Source organism: Diadema antillarum, unplaced genomic scaffold (genome assembly GCF_040938485.1).
Source record: "Diadema antillarum isolate AM-2024a unplaced genomic scaffold, OU_Dant_1.0 seq00000445_RagTag, whole genome shotgun sequence".
NCBI classification, from domain to species: Eukaryota; Metazoa; Echinodermata; class Echinoidea; order Diadematoida; family Diadematidae; genus Diadema; species Diadema antillarum.
In genome coordinates, this window is record NW_027271419.1 from 448,472 (window position 1) to 474,335 (window position 25,864).

General features: G+C 39.3%; 2 protein-coding genes across 2 annotated transcripts in view; one reads left to right on the forward strand and one right to left on the reverse strand.

Annotated features, from left to right (window-relative positions):
• LOC139732731 (dynein heavy chain domain-containing protein 1-like) overlaps window positions 1-25,864 on the reverse strand; it is a 136,308-nt gene that overhangs the window by 47,682 nt on the left and 62,762 nt on the right. The window contains exons 48-58 of the mRNA XM_071643582.1: window positions 25,282-25,588; window positions 24,292-24,457; window positions 23,430-23,689; window positions 22,705-22,855; window positions 21,624-21,813; window positions 20,878-20,976; window positions 20,126-20,333; window positions 18,434-18,744; window positions 17,733-17,931; window positions 1,619-1,756; window positions 391-506 (exon numbers count right to left, since the gene is read on the reverse strand). Coding sequence (XP_071499683.1) covers window positions 391-506; window positions 1,619-1,756; window positions 17,733-17,931; window positions 18,434-18,744; window positions 20,126-20,333; window positions 20,878-20,976; window positions 21,624-21,813; window positions 22,705-22,855; window positions 23,430-23,689; window positions 24,292-24,457; window positions 25,282-25,588 — 2,145 coding nt within the window. The remainder of the gene's footprint in view (window positions 1-390; window positions 507-1,618; window positions 1,757-17,732; window positions 17,932-18,433; window positions 18,745-20,125; window positions 20,334-20,877; window positions 20,977-21,623; window positions 21,814-22,704; window positions 22,856-23,429; window positions 23,690-24,291; window positions 24,458-25,281; window positions 25,589-25,864) is intronic.
• Window positions 5,693-11,962, forward strand: LOC139732724 (uncharacterized). Its single transcript, XM_071643575.1, has 2 exons — window positions 5,693-5,969; window positions 9,285-11,962. Exon 2 carries the CDS (start codon window positions 9,329-9,331, stop codon window positions 11,960-11,962), a length of 2,634 nt encoding a protein of 877 aa, XP_071499676.1. The 5' UTR covers window positions 5,693-5,969; window positions 9,285-9,328.

Below are 25,864 nucleotides of genomic sequence, written 5' to 3' on the forward strand. Positions count from 1 at the left end.
GTATCTATCTATCTATCTGTCTATCTATCTGTCTGTCTAGCAATCTATCTATCTTCTCATCCATCTATCTATTTATCTATCTATATATCTTTCTGTATCTTGTTTATCTATCTATATTGTATCTATCTATCTATATTGTATCTATCTATCTATATTGTATCTATCTATCTATACTGTATCTATCTATCTCGTGTATCCATCTTTCTGTCAATCTACTTATTGTATCCTGTGTATATCCATGTAATTATCGGTCTGTCTATCTGCTATTAACAAGCTTTAGAAAACCTTTTACTTGTGTTCATATTCTCCTTTGGACAGAAATTAAAACTGCCCATATGTTTAAGCATGCCTTTAAAACATCTTCGCAGGACGGTCTTATGAGTCCCATACCTCAATTTTGTCAGGCATCACGGGCGGAGGGGGTGATGCTTTGCGCTTCTGAGGTGGTCCTGCACAGAAGTGGGCTTCGACCACCTCCTCCAGAGTCCTTCTAAACCAAGCCTGATCTGTGGTCAGGAAAAAACAGGGAGAATGGTGTAAAATGTCACCATTACATCAAAATTGTCAAATGATAGTAATATCAATGATGATTAGATAATAGTAACAATACTAGTACTATTACTACTATTAATGATAGTAATGATAATAAAAATGATGAAAATGACAGTTAATCATTATGATAATTAGATCAAGAATAATGATAATGGTAACAATAATTATTAAATCATAGAATGATAATTATGACAATGAAAATAAACTATAATGTAGATTAATCTCAGCTACAAGTTACAGGATTGAAAATATCTTCTAGATAAAGCAAGACTAAATCAGTCAATAAATTTACTAGCAAAGTCTTCAACTTTACATGCTGTGCAGCAAAAAGACACATACAATTGTAATTTCCACTTAGCATGTTTCAGGACTATTCATGTTTGGAACTTTTTAACTTTTTAATCTGAACTGCACTATACAATCCTTGCTTTTAACTTTACTTGACACTTCACTTATCTTTCTTGTCTTATATGTTCAAATTTAACAAAACTCATACTGCCCTGTTTTGTTATATTTCACACTTTTTCACTCAAATATGGGATGAAAATTCACTTTAAACAGAGAGCGCAACACTCATATTCTTTGATAGTTGGTACAAAAAGCACATGAGGCTATGTGAAGAAGCAAGGACAGTATAAAATCATGAATTTGTATTGAAAAGGATGATATAGTTTTAGTTGAGATGGGCAGACTTCACTTCTCCAACTTTCTGTGAGATTATGAGAAACCTCTTGTGAAATACGAAAGACTCAATTCTAAGAGGACCATGTAGTTTACTTCAAGAAAACTGGCTTTTAAATGGTTGAGAATATCCAACTAAGGTAGTTATAATAAAAGATAGGACCCACCTTTTATTAGGATCATCTTGTTTTACTCTGCTTTTGTATATCTCAGCCAATTCAAAATTGAATCTCATCAAACAAAGTTTGAATTCCTATACGATATTTATGCTTTCACATTTCATAAGTGATTTTTTAATCATCTGGCAAAAACTTAAAAGCTGAATCATCATCTCAACCAAAACTATACTATCCCTTCAAAGGTTTCATTGCCCAGTCTTCCTCACCTTCGTGGGCCACAATTCTGTCGTAGTACGTCCGGCAGACCTCGTGACACCACAGCCGCACCACAGTCCTCATCATGGGAGGTGGGCCGTCCTTCTGCTGCTTCTTCTCCGTTCTTCCCCGCCGACTCCGGTTGGAGGCTCCTTTACGATCAAGAGAGCAAGAAGAGAGGAAAAGAAATGACGTTCCCAGCTGCTTTCTTTTGGATGGTGCAGTTCCAAATCGAGGAAACTAATTTTGAGGTTGCACAATTTGAGGTATAAGTCCTGAAAATTCACTGATAAGTATTCTTGCTGAAGGAAGAGAAGAAGAAGATGAAAAAAGGGAAATCTGCTGGAGAAGGGAGGACAATAAAGGGAGATATTTGACTTCATGTCTGAGGATTAGGGATATTTCATATAAACAATAGACCAGAGAGAAAGCTCTGAAAGCTGAGAGACAGACATAAAAAAAAAGACAGAGAGAGAGGAGAGAGCAATAAAGAGCATACCACTGATAGGAATATCTCACATATAGTTCCCTATGCACACAGTCCCCTCAGAACTATGCTCTTGCAGAGATACAAAACTGAAATATTTCTCCATCATTCTAGGTAAAACCCTCCATTCCATTGAGACATGAATGTAATGTCTTCCTTCTTTTTCCCTGCCCTCACAAATAACTTCAGTCCATTGAATTATTAGAATAATAGTCACTAGCAGCACTGCTTGAAGGTCCTTTAGAAATTTCTCTGTAACAGCAGCCTTTAACATTTTCTCACAAAACGAGGAAACTATCCCATTTCAGGTTAAAGGGGCTGTACAGTACTGGTTGAGGTGGGGATTCATGTTTTTTACATTCCTAAGTGAGATAATGAGAAACCTCGTATGAAATATGAAAGAGCATGTAATTTTAAGAAGGATTCAACGTTTATTTGAAGAAAATTGGTTTTCAAATGGCTTGGATATCAAAAAAAGTGATAATGATAAAAGACTACAGGCCACAACTTTATTAGGATCTCTTTGTTTCACCTTGTTTTTGGATATCTCGGCCACTTCAAAACCGATTTTCATCAAATAAACTTTTGATACCCCTTAGAATTGTATGCTCTTTGATTCTCATAGAGTGGTTTCTGAATATCTCGCACAATGTTAAAAGCTAAATCCTCACCTCGACCAGAACTGTACACACCCTTTAACCCTATTTTTATTTAAAATTTCCTTCCATCAACAACGAACCTCACTTCTTAAGACAAAAATTTTGACTATTTGTTGCACCCAGGCTCTGTCCCTCAAAACAGCCATGAAAAAAAAAAAATCATCAGGGAAAAGAGCACACTCAGTAAGTCCTCTGTTAAACAACTGTCGCTGAATGCAACAGTTTACTAATACAAATTACAATTCATTAAGTTATACTCTGCCTTTAAGGAATTCACCTTTGAGTACTCAAGGCAATCACTTCAATCAGTACTCATTTCAATCCTTGAAACCACAACGGTCTGCATGCATTAGTCATTGCAATGTTGGGCAAGCCTCTACAAGGTTCCTGGTTGACAGGGATAACCTTGTTCAAAAGGTATGCATGAAATTTGCATATTTCAGTAAACCAGGCCACCCCTGCCCCCACCGGTCCAGTACTTTTTGTGAATAACATAACACATTTTGACATTTCCTGCATATCTACACATCAATGATTGACAATTATAATTTCTTAATTTTTCTTTGTTTTCACTTTTTGTGTCTACTGAGTGCCTTTACTCTGTAGATTTTTGATTGATTATACCAAAACAAACATCTACAACATTTCCATGAATTACAGAAAACCTTTCAGTAGTTTACAATGTATTTAAATGTACAAGTCTTAATTTTCAGCATATAGTCCTGCAAAAAACACTCAAATTTTGATTCATTAGAATCTGTACAGGATTCCTGACTGCACACAACTAATGGTATTGTAACAAATGGTGCCAACCTTTAGAGTTTAATACCTTTCTTTCATTTCCCTTGAAGAGTGCAACAGCATAATCCCATTACTCACTCATGCAAAACGCTGACTGACCAATCTCATCTGTCCACGTTTACAGTGCACTGCGCTCAAAACATTGTGCTTGTTAATCCTATTTGTGAGTATCATCAAGCCCAATGAAGTACATGTTTGGGTATTTACAGTAAGTAGTTACACAAGATTTTCTGACCACTAAAATATCTTGATTCTGTTGTATCTCACTCTCTGTTGCTCTTCCCCCTCTCCCCCTTCTCTCTCTCTCTATCTATCTATCTACCTCTCTATCTGTCTATCTACCTCTCTATCTGTCTATCTACCTCTCTATTTATCTATCAACATCTCTATCTACAAATGTACCTCTCTATAGATCTATTTATCTATCTAATAATCTATCTACATCTCTATCTATCCATCTACCTCTCTATCTATCTATCCATCCACCTCTCTATCTATCCATCTACCTCTCTATCTATCTATCTATCTACATCTCTATCTATCTATCTACCTCTCTACCTCTCTATCTATCTATCTATCTATCTATCTATCTATCTATCTACCTCTCTATCTATCTGTTTATCAACATCTCTATCTACCTGTCTATCTATCTATCTATCTCTATCTATCTATTTATCTACATCTCTATCTATCTACCTCTCTATCTGTCTATCTACCTCTCTATCAATCTGTTTATCAACATCTCTATCTACCTTTCTATCTATCTATCTATCTATCTATCTATCTATTTATCTATATCTATATCTATATCTCTATCTATCTATCTACCTCTCTGTACCTCTCTATCTATCTGTCTATCAACCTCTCTATCTACCTCTCTATCTATCTATCTGTTTGTCTATCTACATGTATCTATCTGTCTCCTGTATCTACCTTTCTATCTATCTTTCTATCTATCTATATACATTGTATCTATCTACCTACCTACCTACACTGTGCCTACCTATCTATCTATACTTCTGTATCTATCTATAAATATATCTATCTATCTATCTACCCATCTATATCTATCTATCTATCTATCTATCTACCCATCTATATCTATTTATCTATCTATCTATCTATCTATCTATCTATCTACCTACCTACCTACCTACCAACCTACACTGTACCTATCTATCTACATCTGTATCTATCTATCTATCTATCTTTCTTTCTATCTATCTACACTGTATCTATCACTTTTTGTTGGTTGCTGTCTGCCTATATCCTCTATCAAGTTTAATAACCCCCAATCCATCTATCAACATTTATTTGCTATTTTTTTATAATGAATACCTATCAGTTCCTCATGTGATAAAATCAAACAACTACATGGCAAAGCAATGTGAGCACAAAAAAAAAAAAGCAGCTGGTAATGGTGTATACGATCATGCAAGATATGACTTTCTCTCCCACTTTCTGTCCATGAAAGCAGGCACACATTTCAACACACACATGCACACACATGCATAGGCACATTCGCACATGCACACATGTACACAAACATACACATTGTCCCCTACGCTGACAAAAGTTTCCCCATTCTTGTCCATCAATCAACACACTGCCACCTCGAGCTCTATCATCTCTTCAAAAAGTTTCTCCAGAAAAAAAAAAAAAATCAGTGTACATCTGTATCATATAGTGTACCATGCAGACTAATTCAACATTTTGCTATTTCAATCTAGTGCATGAGGAACACACTTACTAGTACCAAGCCAATTACCATCTTAAGCCAAGGTTTCAAGTCTTCAGAGAGCTATGGGGGCCACCCCTGGTATCCATTGATACATGATCACCCAACCATGCCCTATCTCCCAGCCTGCCACACATAATGGGCTTGGGCACAACTGCTGTCAGCTATTTGGATGCACAATTATCATAATAGGCCCTCTACAAGAAGGGGGGGGGGGGGAGGTGTGTTTGATGCAGTGAAAAGAAGCTATGCAACCTTGCGTGTGCATGTGTGCGCACCGGAGTACCACTAGCTTTAATCAAAAGAAAGCAAAGAATTAAACCCGGCAGCCAAGGAGTATACTGAGGTGAACTGTATGGCTCATAATACAATGAGTTGACTAGCTGGCCATAGTATTTGGCACTGGTGTGTGAGTCTTCTGCTGGATTCATATGTGCATGAGTGAGGCTTCCTTTCCCTCGCTCTGGCAAAATAAGGACAAGATCCGGCTGTATACCACTACCACTACCAGTCAGGTGCTTTCATCACGGTTTGGATCTCTTTGGCAGATTGGGGTGACAGAATTTTAATTCCACTCGCACTGTGATCCAACACACTTCACCTGGCCTGGGACAGCAAGGACTCTTGCGGGGGAAAACAGACCAACTATTCTGATGTGGGCGTGGGTGGAACATATGGTGAGATATCTGTGATACTATATGGTCAGCTTATATTTCACTGCACACATGGTGCATTTGTGCATTGTAGATTTATACTTCAGTAACTCTTTAATAAATCAATATAATAACCTTTCCAGCTAGCTATATAATAACCAAGGATCTGTACAGTGTATTCATTCGCACAGAATGTGTTTGTAGGATAACTCTTCTTTGTGCAAAATAGTCTTAACTGTTCCTGTTCTTTCCTATTTCTTTTTTTTTTTTTGTAGAAGGATCCTCCAATGTTGTACTTTAAAAGTATAACATAATCTGTTGGGCCATATGCTAGAACTGTGCCTTTTTTCTAGGTTTTGTATGATTTATTGGACCATTTTCCCTTTATATAACTTTTCTATTCCTACCATGATCAGTACACAAAATATGATTATATGTTTTTGCTGAGTGTTCTGATTTTAAGGCTTTTCCTACATTTTGACACAATTACACTGTATTGACCATGATCATACTTGCCTAACATATGATGAAATGTGAAGGTCCAACACACAATAGAACAGAGTTGCATGATACTCAAATCAATAAATGGCATTAAAAAAAATGAAGCTGTCATTGAGGCTTGTGGTACGTTGTATGGTGAATGTGCCAATTGTTGTACTGAAATGTATTGAAAGGTAACATGCATAATCTCTAAAATATGTTTTTGAGGTCATTATACATTGCATAAAGAGCAAGAATAGAAGACCTGAGGCCGTGGTTTATATTGCTCAGAAGGTGTGACCTTTCGTTCAGTTTCAGTAACGTCAGATATTATTACAAGTAAAATACTTGTGTGCTGTGTTACACCATGCTTCTGCACATACCGACCAAATATGACAAAGATAGCTTTTATCTTATAGAATTATTGCCAGCTGGGTCTGCCCTCGGTATTTTATCTGCAGTTAGGACTGAATTTCAAAGCATCAATCATTCTTTCACAAACTATTTCATGGCATTCAGAAAGAATTACTAAGGACACACACACAAACAAGATTACCATTCACTGATACTTAACATTCTCTGCATGTTTACAGGCAAAACGATGTCATTACAAACCCTGACATTTCATCTGCTCGGCCTTTTATCTAGCGGACAATGCAAATGTTTGCACACCACCTTGGGAGTCTGCTGTATATTGACATTGCACTCAAAACATATGAACACTCACAGTGTAACTAGCAACAGATGGACATTAGCAAGCCTGGGTATAGATGCCATATGAAGGGTCATGCACAATTCTTGACATTTTATACATTACACCAGGCTGCAGCAAACAAATTGTATTGCCATTTAAAATCCTAAGCTAAATTCTCGTTTTACTCCAAAAACATTTCTCTCACAGTATTCCCCAGGGCCAGAGGCAAAAAATGTGTTGTTGCCATTATCAGATACATGACTTTTGTTATTCATCATGAAAAAATGAAGTGTATTTTATATGAATTATTGATCTGCAGTCACAAAATTGTGGAAAATGTGTAGTTTCCCTAAAAGTGTTTAAAAAAACCCATGCAACCTGATTCAAGTTACACATTTTAAAGGAGACTCTTTTTAATGATACGCAAAAATCAATCAGTAAGGTACAAGTATTCTGGTCTTGTACATGCTACAGACCTTCAAAATGTTTTGTGTGCATTTATAGAGTATGATATGAAAACTGTTGATACAATTTTCACATTGCATAGTACGACATGACAGGTTAAAATTGCTGAAGAGAGAGAGACAGCAATTCAATTGATATACCAGTAACATATTAGATCTGTGCTGTGAAGTACGAGAAGTGAAGGATGATATAAAGCTGATGGTTACACAGAAAATTACTAGGTAAATTTGAAGCAACTTATTGGATTGTTGACAGACTACAGCTACTGTACAGCCTTGTGAAAATTCATGTTGTGTTTCTGAATCTGTACACGAGGCAAGTTACTCGTCAGTTGACCCATTCCTTGATGTACATACAAACACAAGGCTCAATGTGACACAGACTCTAAACCGTGTGAGCGATGTACCTGCAGAAAGCCGCAAGATCACATGGCCCGGGATAGGTCTGCACTTAGAACATCGATTACACTACCAGCACTTGTCACAGCTAGTAGAAGCCAAATAAGCCAACTCATGCAGACATTGGTACCACGTATGGAAGAGTGCACATAGAATATAATCACCTCTGCATAATTAGAAGTGGCACATGTGATATATATTAGATGTACAGTTGGTGTATGACTTGCATGTCTTGCTTTTTTTCTGCAGTCTCGCATGAGCAGGATTTGGATTCTATGCATCCATGCATGTGCACTTGAGCATGGCGCTGTAAAACTAAGCTTTTAAAAGCCATCACACACAACAAGACAACTACTGTATTCAAGCCATACATGTACATACAGTCTTGTGTACATGCCTCTAGTGCACTTTAAAGGGGTGGTATAGCTCTGGTTGAGGTGGGGGATTCAGATTTAAATAATTTACGATATAATTAGAAACCTCTTGTAAAATATGAAAGGGCATACAATTGTATAAGAGGTATTCAAAGTTACTGTATTTGCTGAAATCGGTTTTGAAATGACTGAGTTATCAACAACAAAAACACACAGAAAGTATTAAAAACAAAGAGGTCCTGATAAATGTTGGGTCCCATCTTTTGTTATGATCTCTTTGTTTTGGTTATCTCAGCCATTTCAAAAACCAATTTTCATCAAATATTCTGAATTCCTCTTAGAATTGTATGCTCTTTCATATTTCATAAGGGGTTTCTCTCACACACAAAAAAGTTGAAAACCTGAAGCCCCATTTCAACCAAAATCATACGTACCATCCCTTTAAGCTACATGTACCTCTGTTCATCTCATACTGTACTATTTGCTTTGGGGCACTTTCTGTCTACAAGAGAATATGGTATTCATGGCAGGTTTTTCCTTCCTATTTTCCTTCCCACTGCTCTATCATACAACAGCAAATTATTTCAGCATGAAGTACATACAAATAATATGCTGGTGAGTGTACTTTTCACCTCTAAGATAATTGTATAGAGCATTGTGTGTCATTCTGTCATGTCTCCCTCAATTCCTATTCATCGGTGAGACACAAATATACAATACTTGAGAAGTAAACAAAATTAAGTGAATACAGCTTAACACGTCACATTGCTGACATATTTTCAAAAATCACAATAAGGTCCCCACTGAATAGAATTCCCACTGACAGCAGTTAAGTTTTGATACCTTGCCACGACTGATTTCATTTCATGCCACATTTGCTAAATGTGTTTGTGTATATCTCCATTGATTTTTTTTTTTTCTACTGCAGGTAAAAGCAACATGGCGGGTGCAGTGCTGGGAAATGTCTGAGAAATGAATAGCACAGCCAACGACTACAATGGCTCATTCAAGGTTCGCAACAATTTCTTCTGCAATGGCACGGACGACACCAAGAGTCACATAGAGGAGTTCATCAACCGCCACCTCGTGTGCGCTGGGTGCAGGGGGCACTTTCAGACACCCATCTACACCCCAACCCTGCTTCCCTGCCTCCACTCTATCTGCCCTTCTTGTCTTGAGGAAGCCTCCTCTGGGGCCAGTCAGACGGGGGAAGGTGTCCACATAGTGTGTCCTACCTGCAAACAGACAGTGCCCTCTGAGCACGGCCTTCTCGGACAGGACGCCGTGCAGCTGGACTATCACGCCGACTTCCTCTTTGAGTATCTGGGCTACACCAGAGGGTTGGTCAAGCTCTGTGAGGGCTGTGAGAAGCTGACGACAATTGCTGTTGCCTGCTGCTCTAATTGTGTCAAGCTCCTGTGCAAGGAGTGCCTAGTGAGACATCAGTACACCGTCGGATACAGTCACCAGCACTTCCAGGACGTGAACGACCTGACCGAACAGGACTGGACGGTGTTTCAACGGCAGCAGAAGTTCTGCGTGGTTCATCAGAGCCAGGCCCTGACACTCTACTGCAACGGAGACGACTGCAAACTTCCTGTGTGTCTTTCTTGCTGCAGGAGTGACCACGTGTCAGCTGAGCACAACATTTCAGATTTATCATCGGTTGTTGAACAGCTCAAGGCGGAGCTTGTCGAACTTCTCATCATGAGTGAGAATCAGACCAAGTTATTGGAGAAACTCCTAGAAAACATTGACAGTGTTACTGCCAAGCTGACTACCAATGCTGACGAGGCCACACGCCAGATTAAGGCACTGTTCTCTAGATGCCACAAAGTGCTGTACGAGAGGGAGGCAAAGCTCTTGGAGTCCGTCAAGAATGCACATGAGCGAATGCAGCAGGGTCTCAAGCAGCAGAAGGATGACGCCAAGACCATGTTGGCACATGTTGCAGTCATGTCCGACTGTGCTAATAGCAACAATAATCAAAACAACAAGGTATCCTTGGCAAGAGTGCAGAAGAAATTAGTCAGTTTCTTCCAGGAGGTGGCCAATGGGACTTTTTATCCTCTACCCCTCGCCAATAGCTGTGTGGAGTTCAGTCATACAAACAATGAGGCTCTGACATACTTTGACAGTGCTGTGCGGGATTTGGGGAAGGTGATACAGAGTGATGAAGTGCCTTTCCTGACCCTCGTTCATCTGGAGGAATCCTTTGTATACCAGGAAAACATTGTTTCACTTGAAATGACTAATCTTCAGGGGGAACGCTCAACCCATGGTGGGGCTATGATCACAGCCAAGATGGTGGCTCCTTCAGGAGAGAATGTTGAGTGCATAGTTGTGGACAACATGGATGGGTCCTACGTCATTAGATTCTTTCCATCTGATCCCGGTGACCACTTCTTGTATGTTGAGGTTAGTCGGGAGCCTATCAGGGAAAAGCCTATCAAAGTGCCTGTGCATGCACTTGCAACAGAAATCAAAGGTGAGAACACTGATGAGGAATGCTCCATTGAAATATTTGCCAAGGATTGCAATGGGAAGCGCTCCTCTTTGTCAAAGGATCTCAAGTTCAAGGCCGACATTCTTGATCCTCAAAGAGAGCAGCTGAAGCCTGAACTCTACTACTATCCGTACGGTCATCACTGCATTCTGTTCCGTCCTAAGGCTGTTGGTGAGCATAGAGTAGTTATACAACTGAATGACGTTACGCTCAAGTGCTCGCCTGTCATTGTGCCCATTCATCGGATCATCACCTGCAAAGTTGACAAGACCCAGTTCTTCTTGGAGAACATTTCTGGGATGACCGTGACAAATATGGGCAAGATCTTCTTGGCTGACACCATCCAGAACGAAAGAGTGCTTGGTTTCACAGGACATGGCGAATGTTTCATCAAGATCAAAGTCCCCTACAAAGGTGATGCCCTCATATCAAAGGACAGGAAGGACAACCTTGCTCTCTTATTCCCGTATCGACAGGTCATGATCTTTTACAACCAGAAGGGGAAACAGATCAGGTTCTTTGACACTCCACAGGTGGTAAATCCTGTTTCTATTGCTGTGACATCAGCTGATGAAACCCTCATCCTGGAATGCCTCAGTAGTTCTATCCTTGTGTACAATTCTGCAGGAATCCTTCAAACCACTGTGGGTGGTGCCAACCATGCACTATCCCTAGGCTACCCTGTCTCCATGAGCCTCGACTCCAGAGACAACATCTACATCAGCAACAAAACTGGTGGTGCCATCCTCAACCTGACATGGAAAGGAGATTTCCGGAGGGAAATTGCCCTCTCCGACTCTTTCAATCAGATCGGTTCTGTCGACTGCACACCTGACGGCTACATCCTGATCCACGAGGAAAAGCTCTCCCAGGTGGTGTATGTCATCAGTCGATCCAGCGGCAACGTCTTGAGGTCTGTGAACGTCCATGGCATCGTCGGCTTCTTGGAACACTTGGGAGTCACTCCTGATGGTTGCTTCATCAAGCTAGATCGCAAAACAGGTTGTCTGAGGAAGTATAGGTATGCCTACTACAGCTCAAAAAATGGAACTAGACGGAAAAGTACTCCAGCCGAAGATGTCTTTGAGGTGATAGGATAGAAGCTTAGCAACGGGCAAACAAGAAGTTTGATATACGTGGCTTGTTATAACACTTAGGAGAGGTAGCCAAGAGCACTCGATGCAGGAAATAATTTACAAAGAATTACTTGTAGTGTAAAGCTAAATGTATAACTTCACACGTGGCTGTCTGTGTAAAATGGACTTGACACTCTTCATCAAGATTTCATGAAGTCCAAGAATGGCACATTTCTGTGGTTTAATGATGTATCTTTTTATAGTAACCTTTATTTGTCATTGCTAGTATTACCCCCCCCCCCCCCCCCGCCTTTTCATTGTATTTTGCTGAGTTTCTGTTTTTGCAGATGTCGCAAGTCAGGTTCTATTCACATATTTAACAACATGTGACCATACTAACTCTTTATTAAACAAAAATATGGCATGCATACTGTATATACATTTCTCTGTTCATACCCATACTCGGTGATCACAAATTTAACCACTGGCAACATTGCTGTAATGTCCCGATTCGAAAAAAAAAAAAAATGGGAGACTCTCCAAATATATACAACTGTGTGAGATATGGCTTATACAATATACAGTAAGACCATGGAGCACAGTTTTTGGGGTTTTTTTTCAGATTGTGACATTATTGGAACAGTGCCTTGAAGAGGCCTAGTGTGTAACGTTACCCATTATGTTCCCAGGCATATGCTTTGCTTAACTTTGCAAAGCTTTCTCATTCAGCATTTTAATAGCAATCCATCCAAACTTGAGTTAGCGATAGATACATATTTGTAAGCAACCCTATGCAGGTATAGCAATGTGCCTTAATCTAACAGGAAGGCCATGGTGACACCATTGGGATTTTGGGGGGGGGGGGTTAAGTAACTCTCTGTTCATTGAAAATAAGCTTTCAGAAATCTGTGGCATTCGTAAAAAGCACAGTAAGGGTTAACCCCCTGGAGTCATCTTTTTAGAACATTACTGACATTCCTGTATATACAAACTGTAGATGGACATGAAAAATGAGAGGGTTTATATTGATATCATGGTGGAGAGCACATACATAATGTAACAATTGATTTGTAGTCATAATATTTTGTGATGCACATTTGAAATGAGACCTTCAACTACAATGTATGCCTTCAAGTAAGCATTCCACACTGATACCAGGGTGCTAAAACCCAGCTTGCTCAATTGCCCTAGGCAACTAAAACCCAGTGCGGGGCAAGTGACATGAACAGACACTTCCCTGTTCTTTAGGCAGGGACCCATGATTACAAGTGTAGATGGCCATGCAGGCAGATGGAAACAATTCAATGCATTTTGTAATGCCCCACAATACTGAAAATTCCTGAAGCATTACCTATTTTTGCATACAAAACACCTGAATTTGAGCCAAGTCATAAACAAGTTGTAGTATGTACATACACAAAGTTCATCATATCTATATATTTTTGTAGAAAATGTGATTTTGAAAGAGGGATATCATGGGATCATTTCATTTCTATTCTTGTTGAAAGTAATCAAACTTGCAACTCATTTCATGGCCTTTGAACATCATATCTTTGGTGCATATAAACTCTTCCATCATTTATTTAGTGGGGTATCAGTATACATTTCACTCCAATGGGCTAGTACTTGCTTCTATTGTAAACTTTGTAGAAAAGAAAAGTGAAATATTTCTGACTTGTAAAAGAATCTTTCTGTACATTCACCATGTCACAGAGGATCCAAAAAACCAGCAGAGCTGCCTATCTTGTGTAAATACTGGATTATTGTCACTTTAGAAGCAGAAGGTCAGTAGTGCTTACAATGTAAATCACAGAGCTTATACCCTTCTAGCATTCATAAGGACTCTATAAAGTTTTGAAAGTATCATCTTGAATCTACATTCTGTTTACATGCATGTACCTGGATTGTTGAGGAGTATGTGAGAAGTTTATATTATATATGTTTTTATATTTTGACATTGAGATAGCAGAGGAATATTATAAAAGGTGTGCAATGTTTGAGAAGATTCAGTGTACAACTTCATGTGGAATACATCCTTACGTCATTTCCTACTAGAGATGAGAGCATGGACAGTATTATGCTGCGAGATCAGCATGAATGAGTGGTTGTTCTCACAATTAATTGTTGATCGTTCAATATGCACTTCTCACGGGATGTGGTTTGAATCTTGATCATATAACACAGTGCCTAGATTACAGACTTTAACAGCCTTTATTCATAAGAAAAATCAAATTTATACAAAATCATGTATTTGCATTGTGGTATTATAGACAACCCACCACCTAGACATATCTCTGTGATGTTGTAAATATGTTGATACTGTTTATTGTGCACTTGTTGCTCGTGTGCAGCAGTAAGACAGAGGGGAAATTGGAGTTTGTGTGCAGAATTGTAACAGATTTGAAGTCTTAGAATACAACTGTATGTGAAAACTGTTCCACAGTTGGAAACACTGTACAGAGCAAAAGTTTAAATATTATGTAACAAACATGTACAAAAAAGAATATATATTGTATGATGTATGTCAAAATCATACCCACCACTAAGATTCCTTACATGTACGTTTCACTTTACATTTGTACATTGTACATGTACATTACATTGTTCATGAAGAGGCTATTCAAATCTTGAGTGTCAAATATTGAATGACATGCATTTTTGCTTACTGTCAGAATTATTATGTGATTGAAAGCCTATTGATTATCTATTCAGTGCACAGGTACATGTACATGAAATTTGATGGCCACACTTTGTCATCAGATCTAATATCCATGTGAGATGAAAAGTATAAAACATGCTACATTTACGCATGTCATGGTGCGATATTCACTACATGTACAATGTACGTACCATGTACCTAAAGATACCGCTCTCAGTATTTTTGTACATTTGATATTTTAAGTCAGAGTTTGCAATTGCTGTGAAGAGTGCATGGATTTATAACTCATCTCCAACCTACAGTATGTACAATATGTGCAATTCTAAGACAGTGGCAAGACGTCATATGAATCATGTTGCCATGGTTACTGTCCCTACATCTTCTCATGTGCAGATTAATGAGGGCAGGAGAGGCCCACAAACATAAATATAGCACAACAAGACATCATATATACAGTATTACTTCAGTGTATGTTGCCACAGCTACACGTATATAAATGTATTCCTGCATATTCTTATGCAAAAATGAATAAGGGGTGGAAGCCAACATACAGAACTGCAGCATCACAAGATGTCATTATACTGTGTATTTCAATTTCTTTGCATATCTGCATTTGTCAGTGTGCAGATCATGAGAAGCACGCATACATGTACAAATATGTGGCATCAGCAATGAGTTTGCTTAAACTTACATTACATTTCTTACCGTTATATGTACATCTGAAATGTACATGTATATTGTTTATCTTTGGTGGGATGCTACTAATATGGCACACTATGGAATATTGGGGTCATCTATCAAAACTATTTCTAGTACATGCATTTGTTACATGTACATGCACATGATGTATGTGTACTGATGCTTAAAATATCTATGTTAATTTTTGGACTTTTATTGCTTTCTTCTTCTTTTTGAGTAGGGGAAAACAATCAGTAAAGGCAAATCTGTAACATTACATAAAACACGCACTTATTGCATGTAACAAGAGGCTTCCATTATTAGTATCATAAGTGCCACTTTGTACCACGTATATATATTTCTTAAGTCCAGTGATTAGGATTCAGGTGGGTTAGGCATTTTATTTGGAGCAATTACCAACTTGGCGATGAGAAAGATAAAGTGAAAGGGAATGATAAAAACAAAATATCCTATGATGAAAACTTGTGTCAATTCTCATGTGGGCACATTCAATTCACGACAGGCACGAATATGTGTCAGTCTGAGCAATAGAAAAGATCAAAAAAAGAAAAGAACCAAAGTGGAAAATTGAATCGATGACGAGAAATCGACAAAGCATTCTCCTCATTTCCTTTGAAATACATAATGTATGAGACTTTTGTTATTTCACTACAGTCAGCGATCGGCTTCTCACTAATATCTATCTCAACAAGTTATGTATGGTGCTAGACTGAATCTGTTTAACACAAATTTTGACCACAGTATGTCATATCGTTTGACTTTCTGATAGTCTATTTCAACAACAACAAAAAATGTCCTCAGCTCTGTCAAGATCCCTCAGTTTTGATGAAATGTTTGGATAATACATCTACAGGTACATAGTGCTGTAATGTTAGGAATTCACAGAATCCTTTAAAAGATTGTTTAATGTAACATGCAGCAAATTTATCTCCAACAAATTCATCACAAATTTTGCACCATAAAAGATTTGCCATGGATATTAAGGAGGCATGTGGTGTTGTCAATATGGAAAAACTTGCTGTTGCACAAAGAACACAGTGTCCATTTCTAATTCAACTCTCATCTCAATTGTTCTACTAGAATCACCATTTTGATATCCTTGCATGCATCAATTCAGTTTGTCTTCCTGGACAGGAATTTGTAATAAATGTGACACTTTTTGCAAATGTGTCACAATGAATGTTTAAAAAGAGTATTTTCCTATCAGTATATGTGAACTTTCATTCTGTTATTTTCTGTCCATACAATTTTCATATAGAGTTTTATGACTATTTTGTATATTTTAGGGGAACTTCAAACGAATGTTGTACTCTATTTGTTTGGTGCATAAAATGAGAAATCATCTTCCTTTCCATATGTGTTACATTAAAAGCAGAAGTACAGTACAATTGTATGATTGTACATTGTATGTCTATAATATGTGCATGCATATGAAGGATTAATTTCTAAAGTGTACATTCTATATTCGGTTCTCAAAAGGTGTTGGCAGAGACACCTTTGTGGTGAGATCCCACGTGGTGGTGTGTCACAACCTGATGATGAATAAAAATTTTGGATACAGCATTACATGAAACCAGACTGACACCTATACAGTTATTATACCCTTGTGTATTATGCTATAAAGATGTGTGATGAATGTGAACACTGCCTACTAGCAACCATATTATGGGTCCTGAACAGAGTTGACATTATTTAGTATTGAAGCACACTATTACTGAAGTGACATAAAGTTAGAGAAGTAAGATGGTAGAAGTTTGACTGAAAAAAGAAAGAAAGAAATAGAACATGTACTAGGACACATTTAGACAGGTTTTCACAAAAACAATCTGATATCAACTGCAATCACATAAAATGCCAGTGACATCATCTGTCAATCACTGCTAAAGCAATAGTGTGAGTAACAAAAGATATAGCAGGCAAACAAAGTGCCGTTCCTAGTTTGTTGTTTATCATTATACTTCAGCAATGATTGACAGATGATGTCACAAACAGAATATTGGTTTGGAAGGTCTTCTATGGCAGTATCCAAGTACTCTGAAGAAAAATGTTACAACACACACAGCACAAATCTAGACATTCATTTGGCCAGATAAGTGATGCCCACGGTATTATGATGCAATACAAGTCAACATGCATTTGCCCTGCATGTAGTTCCTTTAATTATAGTCTTTATCAAGTCAATTTGAATACTGTATGGAATAGGGTCCTAATACGTCAGAGAAAAGTTATGTTACAGATGTACATCAGTTTCAATCAGTGCAACCACTCCAAATACACACTAATCGTTTTCTATCATTTTCTGAATGTAGCCCAGTGTGTACATCCTCCCTGACCCAAACATTTAAGGAGACACGCTCTGCAGCGACAGACAAATATTCAGATATAACTCGAGCACAAACTGAAAGACATTTACCAAAAAAAAAAAATTGAACTGACCTTTTGCCTGTGACCTCTGACCTCCGCCCCGCCGCCCATGCCGGCCCTTGGACCTGGCTGAGCGGTTTGCCATGAGGAACATGCCCTGCACGATGTGGTTGATGTCGTGGAGCGAGAAGACGTAGTGGGGGTTGATGGGACTGGTGAGGAGGTGTCGCTTGACCGCCTCGTGGAGGGTCAGTGTGGCTTTCACCAGGGCCTGGGTGGAGTGAAAGAGGTTGCCATGCTCAGAGTTGCAACTGTGATGTGTGCTACAAAGTGTTTATCATCATTACAATTACTCTTTTAATAAAAGTGGACATTTTTGCACATTTTGTGTGACATGAAACTTGCTCAAAAACAGAAGCAAGCACTTTAAATTTATTTTTCTTGTTATTTTGTCACAAACACTGAACACATGCTTGAATTATGCACAAAATGCACAATGCCATGTGTTTTCATGTCACTGGATTAGGCTGCACTCATGTTTACAAATGACCGTAACAGAGATACATTGTACATCTGTAACATTGTATGTTATATGTCATTTCCTTTATGTTTGCTAGCCCTGTACCTTGAGAAAATTTGCTGTCATAAAGCGGACTAGACACCTTCCATACCATAGTACTGTATGTGCTGCCAAAGCTCTTGGTCAATTTGACAATAAATTGGAAAATATAAAGATCCCAGTGAGTACATGAATACAAATTGTAGGTGCATACCTGAGCCAGTTCGTAGTGGTGATTGAGCGAGTACGCCGGGAACTCTTCCAGCCATCCCTGGAGGCTGCCTGCATGCAGGAGGTTGAGCGACTCGGCCGAGGGCGAGAAGTAGGCCAGGGTGGTGAAGAGCCTGGCCAGACGGGGGCTGACGCGGTGACAGGACACCCCGCTGCCGACTCCCTGGGTGCCGGGCGGGTAGCAGGCGGCCACGTAGTTGGCGCACTCCAGGGCGTGGTGGGAGAGGCTGTCCCGCTGGTAGATGCTGCCCTCCGCCATCAGTTGGCGCAGCAGCTCCAGGCACGGCTGCTCCCCTGTGAACATTTACGACAAGTTTGATATCAAGCACAGATTCAATGCACCGTACTTACGCCTGAATTCACCAAAGGTAGTTTATTCTTATTTTTTTAATGTTCCGTCCATTAACAAAATAATGCCTCCAGCACCCTTCGGGCGGAGGCGTAAAAAGGACAATTAAGAGGTTAAACTTGTCACATGTGCTTTAATCACATGTGTTCCCTATTGGATGTCTGTTGGAGTACTCTATGTGTCACATGCAGTTAGGCAATAAATAAGTTGCATAATCCATTCATAATCTAGCTTCAGCTGTATTACACTGCACAGACACATTTTAACAAGTTTTGAAGGGGCTTTCATGCCACCAAAGGAAAACAAAAATCACCACATGACATTAATATAATATTTTTGTTTATCTTGTATGTGCTAACATCAAAAAGAGATAGAATGTACATGTATCTCCATATTTGTATGAAAAAAAAAACCGAACTAAGTAAACTTCAAATATTAAAGTGGCCTTACAGTCACATAAAATACACATAGACAATACATTCAAACATAAACTATCTTCTCCATTATTTACGATATTCACACAAATCAAGTCACAAGTCATTTGTATACACAAAAGAGTCATTAATCTCTGATGGCAGGGGGCCATCTGGGCTCACATGCAATGAGAATCCTTGACTAATTGCACTTGGCAACATCAACATCCCTCGAGCACTCCAGGCAATATAAATCATCCAAGGCTTTTGTTGTTTTTGTTGTTGTTGTTGTTGTTATTCTTTGAATGATCTCTCATACTGTACAAAATGCATCGGTACACAGGCAAGTAAACAAACTGCTGTTATAAACTTTTCAGAGGAGGCATTGATTAGATACTATGTGCACTGTCTATAGAAAAATATGCAAAATTTACAATTTCTATTGCATTTACATTTCATAAGCTCAGTAGTGTGTCCAGAACATATGATTAATATGCTGGTATTCCTAACAATACATAAAGCGTATAGCACCTACATTGTTGTACATGTATATCTTTCACTCGTTAGCGAAATGTGATTTGAGATTACATTACTTGAGAGTCTCAGCGAGAACTTGTGATCTGTGTTTTCATTGTTATTGTTTTGGGGTTTTGTTTTGTTTTTTCCCAGGGATTTATTCAGACAAAACTCAGCAAGATGCTTTAAGGGCTAAATAATTAAATGTCAAAATGAGTAAATTTGTACTATTAATATTCAGTCCTTTAAATCAATTACAGCAGCTCAAATACTCTCTACAACTAACCCTACAAAGAACAACCCAACAGTCTGACGCACTACACCACAAATCGTCTTTATCCAGACCATCATATTGCACACAAACCAGCCTTTTCACACAGCATGCACAAGTACGGACCTGTTCGCTGCTCCATCCCGGCACAGTTCAGATCGTCAACGAAGAACAGCGGGTTGGCAGGAACCTGACCCGGCTTCCCCGGCTGCGGATTGCCAGACACCGTGCTCCGCGGGCGGAGTTTGCTGGTTATCAGTCCCTCCATGGTCTCGCAGCTCAGCATGGGAGACATGGCCAGGGACACAAAGTGGTGGCGTGGCTGCACCATGTTCTAGGGATGGAAAGACATCAGTGTTAAGGAGGAGAAATCTTGTCAAATTTCCACTAAGGTATGCTTTCTCATATTTCTGGTTGTCTGAAGCTTCGTTATCTTGCTATGATCTCAAATGACCAAGATCTCAGTTGATATTTCACTTGTAAAATGGAAGAAATTACCAGACAATTTGCCACAAAAGAAATGCTTTGTTGCCAGCATTATATGCATACCATCAATCAACAAATCATCATAGAATTTTATCCCCCTTGTTGTACAACAAATGGCAACTATCACTATCACCATCACCGTCACCGTCACCGTCACCGTCACCGTCACCGTCACCGTCACCGTCACCGTCACCGTCACCGTCACCATCACCATCACCATCACCATCACCATCATCACCATCACCATCACCATCACCTTCATCCTCATCATCATCATCATCATCATCATCATCATCATCATCATCATCATCATCATCACCTTCATCACCATTATCACCATCACCTATGTTCAAAGCATACAAAATGATACCATCCTACTTGGTAGTACCAACCTGCATGAGAGCTGTTTTTCCGATGCCCGGTGCACCGGTCAACAGAACGGGTTGGTTGGCACTGACCAAAATATCAACCAGATGGAAGTAGCGTTCAGCCTGTTAAATGGAAGAAAACTAGAAATGATGATAGTTGCTTCCATCCTGCTGGTCGTGATATCACATTCTCCGTTGTGTCATATAAATATATCACCAAATTTGAGAACAGAGAATTATGTTAGACATATCTGTAATAGAAAATATATCGCAAGTGTTCTTCCATGATCATCTAGCGTTTTTTTTTTTCCATTCTTTTCCCTAAGAAATCCACCCCCTCCTCCCCCCCCACCCCTGCAAAAAACAAAACAAAACAAAACAAAAACACTCTTTTAAACCGTTTAAGACAAGTTCCGAGTATACTCATGCAAGTGTCTATGGAAATGTGTGTTGTAGCAAAATCAGTCCATCCTCAACAGGTTAATCTCAAGGATTCACTGTACATCATATCAGTAATATATGAGCAATAGATCACTGTGTGATTTTGTAACAGGCCCTTGGTTTCATACTCTTGGAAAGGAATAAATTGCACTGAGTCTGCAAACTGTCTAAAAAAAGGATTTGCATTGCAAGGCAATAAAAACTTACTCGCAAAGTCATATATTTGTACTATATATCTACAAATTGAATGCATCAACTTTCCTGAAAAAACATACTGTTCACACAGCACATTGCATGAAGAGTATATGTGTACCTGATGTTATACTTACATCAGGTGTGACAGTGAAGTTGGCGTTAATTGTCCGCATTTTCTCACGGTTGACATCAGCCCAGGAGATGAGAACCCCTAGGGTGGGGTCTACATGGATATCATAAACACTGCCCTCTAGAGGTAGGATGACGTCATGGGTGATTCGGCTCAGCAGCTGCCGGGCGAATTGGTCAAACATGTCTGCATGCCTGGATGAGAGAAAGCGATCATATCAAACGACATTCCACTCAGTTGATTAAAAAACAAACAAACAAACAAACAAACAAACAAAAACAACATTTTTCTATTTTGTTTCACAGTACATCCACCAATAAAGGTTGTTGAGGACAACCTTCAGGACAACAACAGAGGAATGGGAGCTTGAAGAAAATTGACAAGTATTCTCCTTTCGAGGGGCTTAATAGATGAAGTACTTACAGCAGATAACTTGCGATGAGCATGAAACATGCTTTAGCCAGTGCTTTCCCCTACAAAAATCCCTACAGGTGGGCTGGGTGTAGTCAACAAGACCTTTCTATTCTTTTTCATCAACTCATTGGTGTAAGCGATCTTTCACACACATTTACACAGATGAAATCTGGATGAAATCTGCATAAACCATGGACTAAATTTAAACAATCTTCATGAATACAGACCTTTGAATCTCATAGCAGAATACTTTATGTATGTTTATAAAAAAGGTATTGGATGTGCAAAATGAAACAATACCATGCCACTTATTTAACAGCTATATAATTCTGTGATTGCACAATTGTAAGAGTTGATTATAGTATTATGCTTTAAAAAAGACAAAACACAGCACTGCATACAACTTTTTCTGAGAAAAAGAAATTGCCCATAAACATGAAAATATCTTGCATATGAATAATTCAAAATCAAATTAGCCATTGCAGATGCAATGTACAAATTCTTAATTAAGGATATAAATATTTGAGCACTACACCTCCTTAGTGCAGTGTATATAAGCTCTTGAATGATAACAACCTATATTCACTCAAACTATGATATGTAATTTTGTAAATTGGAGTCAAGATCATACTCCATAGACCACTAGTTTTGCTAAATTTTTACGTTCTTACCTGTCATGCAAGTGTCCACCGAAGCCCCAGACATAAGAGAAAGTGAATATTGAGGTCAAGAGGGTCATTTTGTTAGCTGACCTCCTGGTCAGACTGGCCATGCTGGACGTTGGGGTAGGAGTTGGGGTGATACGAGGTGTCCGTCTGTCCTCTGCAAAGGTGGAAGAGACACAGAAAATATATGTTAATTCTGATATCACACAAGCCATATTCTCACGTACAAGTGTATATTACACATCTTGTATGTGAATTGTGGGCAGGCACTTCATGGGAACGCAATTTGAAATCTTGATAGTTCTCACTACATCCTGAATTCACAAGTGTTGTTCAAATCAAATCCATTGTTTCAATAGCTAGAATATGCATACCTCATCGCATATACACATATCAGTGTGCATTCATTACTAGATGTGTTTCAGCATATAAAATGTGTCACAACCATTCTTTTTCACATTTTTTAACATATTCAACCCGTTGAAGACGAGCCCCTAGAATACTCAGGCCGGTGTCTATGGGAAATGCATGTTAAAGCAAAATCAGTCTGTCTTCAACGGGTTAATTGACCCTTGTTAGTTCCAGCCAATATGTACACACCACACAAGTTATTTGTACAATGAGCTCGTACACTGTATATCACTTTCTGCAGACAAAGTAAAACATAAATGAAACAAGTTCCTTTTCCTGAGCTCACAGCTCCACATCTTTACTTTGAGATGATGACTTACCTATCTTGACATCACTGGAAGAGGCAGACACGCCCCCACTGCCGTCACCTCGCTCCCTCATGATGTGGTGGTCACACATGGCCGACAGGATGCGAAGGAAGGAACCCACCTCCCGGATACCACCCTGGGCAGCCCCGCCCACCCCACTGGTATCATCCCGGGGCAGGTCCGCCTCGAGGACGGGGACACAGCGGGTGTTGGCCAAGAAGTCCAGTGTTCGGGAGAACGTGTCGTCGATCAGATTCTGCAGAAGCTGCAAACTGCAGGAGGAAATAATGAAACACATACAGACACACCACTTGAATAACATGATCAAGACTAGTCACAAGTATACTTTGGCAGGTGTCTATGGGAAATGTGTGTTACAGAAAAATCAGCTAGTCTTCATCTGGTAAAAGCATATTTTGTGGTCAAGCATTGCAACAACAAATCACCCATTTTTATCTAACAATTATGTTGCTCTGTCGTTTCTGGACGGTTGCATCAGAACCACTTTACCATCACAAACAACACGTGGCTGTATGAAAGACATTGCATACAAGTTTTAACAAATACTAAATAGTTTGGGGTCCCATGCAACTTTAAAACAAACAAGTCTCAAAAGCCATAAAGAGTTTATCTTTCAAATTGACATTTTCATAAGTTGCTCTAATCTTTGTTTGGAGATTATTTGTACACAATTCTTGAATAATCAATCAACATTAGTGACAGGAATCGTGTGAGGCTACTCAATGCCATTTCATCCATTTGAAGAAAAAAAAAAGGTGAAATCATGACCCTTAAGTCTAGAGCTCTAGTTTAAAACCATTTCAAGCATTAAACACAAAGTGGCTCTGGTGACTGGGAGAAAGATCAAACTAACCAGTTATTGTTGACCTCCCACAATGTCTGAGCATCGGACATCCAGGACTCCACCAGAGACTTCCAGCTGACCACGCCCGAGTTGAAGTGAACAATGGAGCAGCGGGAGAGGATGGCTGGGGATGCGGTCGCCACGGAGCCAGTCTCAAAGATGAGGGAGGTGCAGTCTGATCAAGCAATCAAAGAGCAAGTAAATGAAAATATTCAATGTTGACTGAGATTAAGAATAAAGAAAAGGTTCTCTTTTCAGCACACATATACTATGTTTCCATAACTTAATGTTCAATTTCTTGTTTGCTACCTATACAAAGAGCACTGAAGAACCTTTCAAAGACTTCCATTAACTTTCAGAAATCCTGCTTATAACCCTACTGTTGACAAAAGACCAATCGGGCACCATTGATATAAGAGAAAGATGTAAATTTTTGTATGTCATGGGTCAAATCTATGGCCATACAGTGCATTCTTCACATCACTAGAGGATAAACACAGATTTTCAATTGGTGTACATACATGTACAGTAAATGGGGGCTATTACTGTGGCACAATGTGGACCTATACCAAGATTTAACTTGGATGATAAGAATGCAATGAGCAACTGAATAAAGGACCTTTACACTCAAAATTTGCTGGAATACGCCATAAGAATTCAGAGAAAAGATGAGGACACTCTTCTTCTTTTTTTTTAATTTATAATGGTTGAGATGAGTGGTTACCAAATTCAATTCTACATTGTATGTTGCCATCAATAGCTGTCTTCAGATACAGCTTGATAAAACTCTGTTTTTTGCTTGTCTTTTTGTTTTCCTGTTTACTGGATGTGTTTGTTTGTTTCTTTGTTTAATGGCAGATTGAAGGGGACTTGCATGTGAATGCTGCAACTAGCCTAAAGAAGGGAAGTACACATGTATACAATGTCACATTAAAGCAGTTTATCTCTTTATAACAGCAGTAGTCATGTAGCAGGACTGGTACGTCCCTATAAACTCACCTGGCATTAGCAGCTTCTCCCCACTGGACAGCGTGGAGCTACCCCGCCCGACGCTGCTCCGCCCGCTGCCCACCATGCCGGCCAGGGTCTCCGCCCAGCGGGGGTCCACGGCCCCGTCCAGCACCACCCACTTGTGGATGACGGTGGGCGGGTTCAGCATGCCCTTGGTGGCGTTCTTCTTCTTGTTCTCCCGCAGCTCCTGCTGCATGGTCTGTGCCGTCTCCATGGACTGGCCCGAGTCGTAGATCAGCGAGGTGATCAGGCCGTCCACCCAGCGGTGCTTCTCGGGGTCAAAGCGGCCGATCAGCTGGAAATGAGGGGGAAAGAAAATGCAGCGATTACACAATAACATGACAGTCACATGACCAAGCGAGCAAAAAGATGTTATCATTAACTCAAATATTAACATTCTCGCTTCGAATCTCTTGTCTGATTTGCTGCAAATTACACAGTGCCATGCTGTTGACCGAAATCAAAACAAGATACATTTTCCTTTTCCACTATGGTGCAAAGGGACCATGGACACCACCATTAGGAAAATGACTACTGAAAACCTAACATTTGAGCCTTTATTAGAGCACAT